A 7,865-nucleotide genomic window follows, 5' to 3' on the forward strand; every position below is an offset into this window, starting at 1 on the left:
ACTAGTATTCACGGCATATTCTTGACTTGTGATCAAGGATCACTTTTCACCAGTGTTCCACAGATCCTGTGGGGTGACAGGGATCAAACTTGGATCAGGCTGATGCAAAGCAAGGGTCTAAAGATTCTTAATATCAAACTGAAAACTCAAAATCTCCCAAATGTTTTGGAATAAACTTGCTGGAATAATAACCTGTTTTTCATTTTAAAACTGATTCTAAATTTAGGAAATTAAAATTCTAGGTCACCAATAATTTTTTTTGTTTGTTTTGTATTTTTGCTTTTTGGGTCACATCCAGCAATGCACAGGGATTACTCCTGGCTCTGCACTCAGGAATTACTCCGGCGGTGCTCAGCAGACCATATGGGATGCTGGGAATCGAACCCGGGTTGGCCACGTGCAAGGCAAACGCCCTACACGCTGTACTATCACTCCAGCCCCTAGGTCACCAGTAATTTTGTGCAAAATTCTGCTAGTTGAAAAATATCCAGTTTTTCTGAAAGTGGTAGCATTTTAGTATATTTCAATAAATATGAGCTTTTTTAAATTTCCCCAAGAAAAAGGTAAAAAAATCTTCTCCCAAATCTAAAGCTTGAACGTCAACTCATGTTTGTCTTCTTAAATTAATGAGAACAAAGAATTTTTTTTAAAAATTCCAAAATGATACCCACTGATTATATAGAATTTTTGCTATTGTGTTAGCTTTCCTCTTTTATAAGCTTCTTTTTAAACAAAGTTCTCTGGGAAATTGTGTCCTCTTGTGGTCACTGGCAAAAACAACATGTTTTCTGAAGAAGCAACCAATCCAAACAATGAAATATATTTTATGACTTCAGGAAAAGTCATTTATGAAAAAAGGAAATCCCTGAAGTGTGGAGAAATGAAAGTTATGAGTAATCAGAAAGGACGTTTAAGGTAGAAAAAACAAAGTATGTAAAGCATTCTGCTTATATGTAAGTGGCTTGATCACATGATTTAAATAAAGAAATTTAAAAAGCTTACTAAGTAATTATGGCCACGATAAAAATGTGAAATATTCATTTCTTACATTATTTCTTCAGTTACTCCAGCATCACTATATAAATAATATGAATGCATTTCAATAAGGCAATCAGCACCAAACCCTCTTATCTGCTCATCCAATAAGCAATTTTTTTCCATGCTGATTCTTTCTCCTTCAAATTTAGCATGTTATAGTTCACATTTCATCCTTGTTTTTGTGTAAGAATCCAAAATATTTTAAAAATTAATATTTATTTGAACTGTTGATTTGCTTATTTACAATGTTCTTCTCACACCAATTTCTCCAACATTCTACTTTAAAGCTGTATTGCTGGGCTAAAAGCTTCAAATTCTTTAAGTTTGTTTCTTATTCTTAATGAAATTTTAAAAGAGAATGGTAGTGTCTGGTAAAGTATTATTAAAGAGAAAGAGAATAACTTTGTGTTTTTAAGGTCAAGCCTCCAAAAATCACCAGTGCCACTGAATAAAAATCTATTTTACACATTCTCATAGTCATGTGTACCAGCAAAAATGTTATATTCTACTTCTATAAGATTCTCATTTTAATTTCAAACTAAGTTATTTCCATGGAATGTTCAAAACATGATGAAATCTAAGATAATGATTTCATCTGAGATCCACCAACTGCAGACTTTTCCAATTTGCGCCCCCTTCTGTGTGAATGCTCCTGTGTTCCATTCATGCAATCCAAAGAAATTATTTCACAGAACTCTAAGCCAACAAACAGGTGAAAGGTCATCCAAAGACCGAGAAGAAAGTAGGAACAGATTCAAATACTCATCTTTTGTGCAAGTTGAAACACCAAAATCTACTCCTTTGCTAACAATTCTATGGTGTATGCTCTTTCTCCTTTTCCTAAAAGTATTTATCTATGGCTGCTAAGAGAATGCCGGTGCATCTTCAAATGATAAATGTATACATACATATATTGCATATTATCAGTATGAGATTCCTAAGTCTATTCCTTCTATTGTCCTTCAATTTGTAAAACAGAACACATTCCTCAGAAATGACTGCAAATATGCCAAGTGAGCAGCTTTAAAACATTTGAATTATCCGAGTGCAAGAGAGGTACTTGCTTTCTGTTGTTTTTTTCCCCAGGGAACTTATTTTAGAGGTAGATGAAATTACTTAATTCCAAGTGATCCGACACACACTCCACTGACATTTTTAAGTCAAATGTTAGCCACAAAGGGAACTTTCTAACACAACAACAGCCTGAAATACGAATTTTAGAACTTCACCCTTTTTCATTTGTAAGTGTGAATACTGTGAAAGATACCACTACTGTTACCTATATAAGATTCAGAATGATACTTTGATCATCCACACACAAAAACACAGTTTTTATGTCTCAGTGGCATGGTTAACAAAGTTGTTAGATAAAGGGTTAGGTAGTTTATAGCTAGTGGTGTGCAAAGCAGGACATAGTGCCACCAACGTTGGATTTGCAAAGTATGAAGCATGTCCCAATCACACTGAGCAGTAATTCACTTAGAAAATACTATCTTTTGCCCAAAAAAGTTACATCTGAGCATTCAAAACCCACCTCACATCCTTTCAGGATAAAGAAAGTTCTCAGAACTAAAGTCATTCATTGTTACTTTGTCAGGAAGATTCCCTGCCAAGGATGGTTCTGGTTAGGTCATTCAGTGTAACCTCTCTTCGAAGTGTTCTGGTCTCAGTCCTGGGGATCCAAGCAGACCAGGGCCAGGAGCTCTTTATCTCCTAATAACTTTAGTGTCCAGAGAGGTGCTGGGCTCACTTATTTATGAAGTAGTCTTGGAGATTGATGACTTTGCCAAGTGAGCTGGCTAATGATCCTTGGCTGCTGCGCGGTTGTGAACTCTGTTTCTTCTGCACCCCCCTTGAAGTCCCCCCACCAACGCCAATTCCCCTTAGTCAGATAAAGTTTCCTTTACACTTTGCCCACACTTTCCTGTCTTGCTTACCCACAGCCACAAAGGAAAGAGTCGAATTATTGGAGCTATATTTATTTGTGAGAATCCAGCTAAAGAGAAAAAACAAAACAAAATTCAGATTTGAGATTAAACTTTAAAAAAAGAAACTGATTGGGTAAAAGGGGAAACATTTTGTGATAATTCTGCATTCACGTTCAAATAAGCACTGCAGAATACTCTGCAATATAGATTTACAAGAGCCAGTGCTTGGCGGGGAATGAGGCAGAAATTCCCATTCTAATTCTAATCGTTTCCAAGAGATAAAATCGTCCAGACAGATGCTACAAACTCAAGAAATCTTAACAGAGTGTTTTCTCTGTGAAGGGGGAGGGGGACCTAAATGCGAGTTAAGTAGGGGACAAGCGGGATGTAATTTCAGGTAGGTTTTGGTTTTGAAGCATGGCAGCGACTTGCAGAGCAGACCGGTTTGATGTGCTGATCATTGTCTCTCAATGTTTCCGAAAATAGTGATAGACAAATCCCACAAAACCCTCCCCGCTCCACCCCAGGAAAGCACAGACTTGTGCTTCCCCGCGGCGGGAGGGTTGCATCTTGCCTTTCCTTCCCGCGGAGGCTTGAGCCTTTGTGAGGTCCCCAGGCGCTCCAGACCCCTGGCTTTTCGGGATCCGAGCGGCCAGTCTCAGCGGGGTACAGCCACGTGGCTCGTGGGTGCGTCGCCTCAGCTACCACCTCCTTCTGCGGGCGCGCACTTCCCGGACTCTCAGCCCTGCCCAGAGAGGGAAGATTTGCCGAGTTAATTCTCGCCTCGTGAGTATAGACCTGGGAGCTCCCGGGCCACCTCTGCCAGTGCAGGAGACCTGAGCGCTGGGCTCACAACTTTGGCACGGATCCCCTTTTCAGCCTACCCCACGTCCGGTGCTCCTAGCACCGCTACCACTTGTGACCTCGGGCTTTGCTCTGCAGCATACGAAATGAATATCGAACATTACACTCCAGCTTCTTCCAAAATGGGGAAAGAAACCGAGTCCGACTGTTCTCCGCCAAACTGGACTGCTTTTCCGCAGTGCCTTCCCTTTCTTCCCAGCTCACCAACATCTGTAGCTCTCATCTTGTCAGGATCTGCACCAAACACCCTCTCGGGCTCTTGCACTGCTCACTCATTAGACAGCGATGCTAAAGAGGCAACCGTGTCCAAGCGATTGTAAAGCTTTCGGGACGAACAAAGCCCACTAGGCTCCCAGTCAAGGGATGGTCGAGGAAGCAAAGTCTCAGCATCCCATGTCAGCCCCGTGCGTCCAGGCCAGGTTGAACCCTAGAGGTTCTTAGGAACCCCGCAATGAGAGGTCGCAGTGTAGGGCCTTGTTTGAGAGTGGGGTGGAGAAGACACCGCCACAGTGTCCTCCCCCGAGGGCGGACTGCTTAGCAGATCAGGGCCTGGGCGAAGATGCGGCGCCGCCCCCCGCCCCCTGGCCCTATGCCCCCTTTGCAACGGCAGAGCGGCCCGTCGCTGAATTCCGAATTCTGCCTTCCAGGCACCTTCGGAGGTGCTGTCCCGTAAGGTGTTGGGAAGTGTGCGACTGGGTCATTCCAGAGGGGAACGGGAGCTCGGCTACATCTCTGGAAGGGCGAGTGTGCAGGCCGCAGAGCCGCAGTCTCCAGCGGCCCCGCCACGTCTTCAGAAACGCCCACGAGCGCGGGGCCGGCCGCAGCGCTTTGGTCCGGGGTGCGGGGCGGAGGGGGGGAGGGGAGACAGGGGAAGACAGGGGTCCGTCTACCTGATCGTGGGGTGGACTCTGTGGTTGCCGACCTTCGGCCACTCTCCCACCCCGCGCCCCGGCAATCCCAAACCGGCCCCACGGACCTAGAGCATACTGGGGCCAGATGGGCGATCACCCCGCGCGCGTCGATGCTGCCGCCGTCGCTGCTGTCACGGCCGCTCCGGGAGGAACTTGCCAGCGCCCCGCACGGTCCCCGCCGGCCGGTTCCCGGGGGTGGCGCACGGGTGTGGGGGGCGCGGCCCTCGCGGACGGGCGCGGAAGGAAATCGCCCCGCGCCCGGCGGCGGCGGAGGGCGGCGGGGAGGGAAGGGGGGAGGGCGGCGGGGAGGCGGGCGCAGGGGCGGCCGCCGCGACCAGGTCGTTTTTTGAATGGTTTGGGAGGACGGATTGTTCGACCCCGAGGAAGGGGGGTGGGGACGACGAACGGGGGGGGAGGGGGGCTGGCGAGCGGAAACTTTCCTATAAAACTTGGAAAAGTCCCTCCTCCCCACGTCAGGCCAATGACACTACTGCCCCCCAACTTTCCGCCTGCACGGAGGTATAAGAGCCTCCGAGTGTGCAGCTCGCGTCCAACTCCCAGACACCTCGCGGGCTCGCCGGCACCGGCAGCGTTTCCCGAAGGCCGAGCGGGGCGTGCGTGCGGCCGTTGGGCGCCTTCTTTTTGGACCTCGGGGCCATCCACACCGTCCCCTCCCCCTCCCGCCTCCCTCCCCGCCTCCCCCGCGCGCCCTCCCCGCGGAGATCCTCCCCGGCCCTCCTCCCGCGCCCTCCTCGGCGGGCCGCGCGCGGGGGAAGCTGGCGGGCTGAGGCGCCCCGCTTCTCCTCCTCTGCCCCGGGCCCGAGAGGCCGCGCGCTGCCGCCCGAGAGATGATGCAGGACGTGTCCAGCTCGCCAGTCTCGCCGGCCGACGACAGCCTGAGCAACAGCGAGGAGGAGCCGGACCGGCAGCAGCCGCCGAGCGGCAAGCGCGGGGGGCGCAAGCGGCGCAGTAGCCGGCGCAGCGCGGGCGGCGGCGCGGGGCCCGGCGGCGCGGCGGGCGGGGGCGTCGGAGGCGGCGACGAGCCCGGCAGCCCGGCCCAGGGCAAGCGCGGCAAGAAGTCTGCGGGCTGCGGCGGCGGGGGCGGCGCGGGCGGCGGCGGCAGCAGCAGCGGCGGCGGGAGCCCGCAGTCGTACGAGGAGCTGCAGACGCAGCGGGTCATGGCCAACGTGCGGGAGCGCCAACGCACGCAGTCGCTCAACGAGGCGTTCGCCGCGCTGCGGAAGATCATCCCCACGCTGCCCTCGGACAAGCTGAGCAAGATCCAGACCCTCAAGCTGGCCGCCAGGTACATCGACTTCCTCTACCAGGTCCTCCAGAGCGACGAGCTGGACTCCAAGATGGCAAGCTGCAGCTATGTGGCCCACGAGCGGCTCAGCTACGCCTTCTCGGTCTGGAGGATGGAGGGGGCCTGGTCCATGTCCGCGTCCCACTAGCAGGCGGAGCCCCCCACTCCCTCGGCAGGGCCGGAGACCTAGGTAAGGACCTGCGCCCCGCGCACCACTGCTCAGGTGGCACCCGCGGTGCCCTCCGGGCCCGCGGCTCCCTGACCACCGCGCGCGCCAGCTCGCCCGCTGCCACTTGCCCTCTCCACCTCCACCTGGTATTGCCACCACCCCTCCACCCAACCCCGACGACAGGATCATCATGACCCCCACCCTGATCCAACCCCCCCACCCCCAGTCCATGGCAGGCACTTCCTTCCCCCCTAGGAAGAGAGGTTTCCCCGGGGATGCGCTTAGGCTAAGGCTGTGTGTGTGCGTGAGTGTGCGTGAGTGTGCGTGCGAGACTGGAGGGAAGGATGGGGAAGATTCGAGGATCTCGGGCCAGAGGACCATCTTGCCAGCACCTCCCTTTCTTGGGGCGCTTGGAAGTTTTCGTTCTCCTTAAAACAAATGTTTCCAAATTCCACCACCTCCTTTCCGCCCACCCACTTCCTCTTGCCCTAGGGCTGAAATCCTTCCAGGTTGTTGAGCGTCATTTCTCCGTGGTGGTGATAAGAGCTGTGCTCACTAGTCATAGAAAACAGCCTCCGACACCTCAACAATAAATAACCAACTTTCCCCCCCTTCCTTCTGGGTTTATTGCAGATGTCATTGTTTCCAGAGAAGGAGAAAATGGACAGTCTAGAGACTCTGGAGCTGGATAACTAAAACTAAATCTATATGCCAAAGATTTTCTTGGAAATTAGAAGAGCAGAACCTAAATTCAAAGAAACAGGGCGTGGGGCGCACTTTTAAAAGAGAAAGCGAGACAGGCCCGTGGACAGTGATTTCCAGACGGGCAGCGGCACCATCCTCACCTCTACATTCTGATAGAAGTTTGAACAGTTGTTTGTGTTCCTTTTTCTTGTCTCTTCTTTTCTTCCTTTTTTTTTTTTGGACGAAGAATGTTTTTTATTTTTTCATGCATGCATTCTCAAGAGGTCGTGCCAATCAGCCACTGAAAGGAAAGGCATCATTATGGACTTTTCTCCATTTTAAAATGGTAACAATCAGAGGAATTTTAATACCATCTTTAGAAATAAAAATATGGGGAACGAACTGACTTGCAAAATCATAGTTCATTCCTTTTTTTTTATTCTTCCTCTGAGGGGAAAAAAAAACTTAAAATACAAAAAACAACATTCTATTTATTTATTGATGACCCATGGTTAAATGCAAATAGATCCGGTGTCTAAATGCATTCATATTTTTATGATTGTTTTGTAAATATCTTTGTATATTATTTTTCTGCAATAAATAAATATGATTGAAAATTTTAAGAATCTTAGAGTTTGGTCTATAATTTTTAAACTCAGGATTAAGTTGGAGGTAAATACTTGCTTGTTTAACTCTGGAGGCACCCAAATGGGAGGGGGGGGCACTAATATAAACAAAGCAGTTAAAAACGCAAATAAACTAGCTACTGACAGGCACAGGCATGTTATTTAGAAAGACAGCTTTATTATTATTCCATTTTGGTGTTCAGTGGCCTTGGTGGCATCTTTCCTTCATCTCTTACCAGGTCCCCAACAGCAAAAAACCCTTACATTTGCTATTCACCTCTCTTGCCCATACTTAGAGGAGGCAACTGCAGAACAGTTCAGTACCAATAATCTGCATGA

General features: G+C 49.2%; 1 protein-coding gene across 1 annotated transcript; it reads left to right on the top strand.

Moving 5' to 3' along the window:
* Positions 1–5,464: 5,464 nt before the first annotated feature.
* Positions 5,465–7,510, top strand: TWIST1 (twist family bHLH transcription factor 1). The gene is made up of 2 exons (XM_055144705.1): positions 5,465–6,237; positions 6,850–7,510. Exon 1 carries the CDS (start codon positions 5,590–5,592, stop codon positions 6,193–6,195), a length of 606 nt encoding a protein of 201 aa, XP_055000680.1. The 5' UTR covers positions 5,465–5,589; the 3' UTR covers positions 6,196–6,237; positions 6,850–7,510.
* Positions 7,511–7,865: the final 355 nt, after the last annotated feature.

The sequence above is a fragment of the Sorex araneus genome, chromosome 1, assembly GCF_027595985.1.
Source record: "Sorex araneus isolate mSorAra2 chromosome 1, mSorAra2.pri, whole genome shotgun sequence".
Classification (NCBI taxonomy): Eukaryota; Metazoa; Chordata; class Mammalia; order Eulipotyphla; family Soricidae; genus Sorex; species Sorex araneus.

Coding starts and splice junctions, on each gene's coding strand:
- TWIST1 (XM_055144705.1), top strand. CDS start 5,590: ATGATGCAGGACGTGTCCAGCTCGCCAGTCTCGCCGGCCGACGACAGC.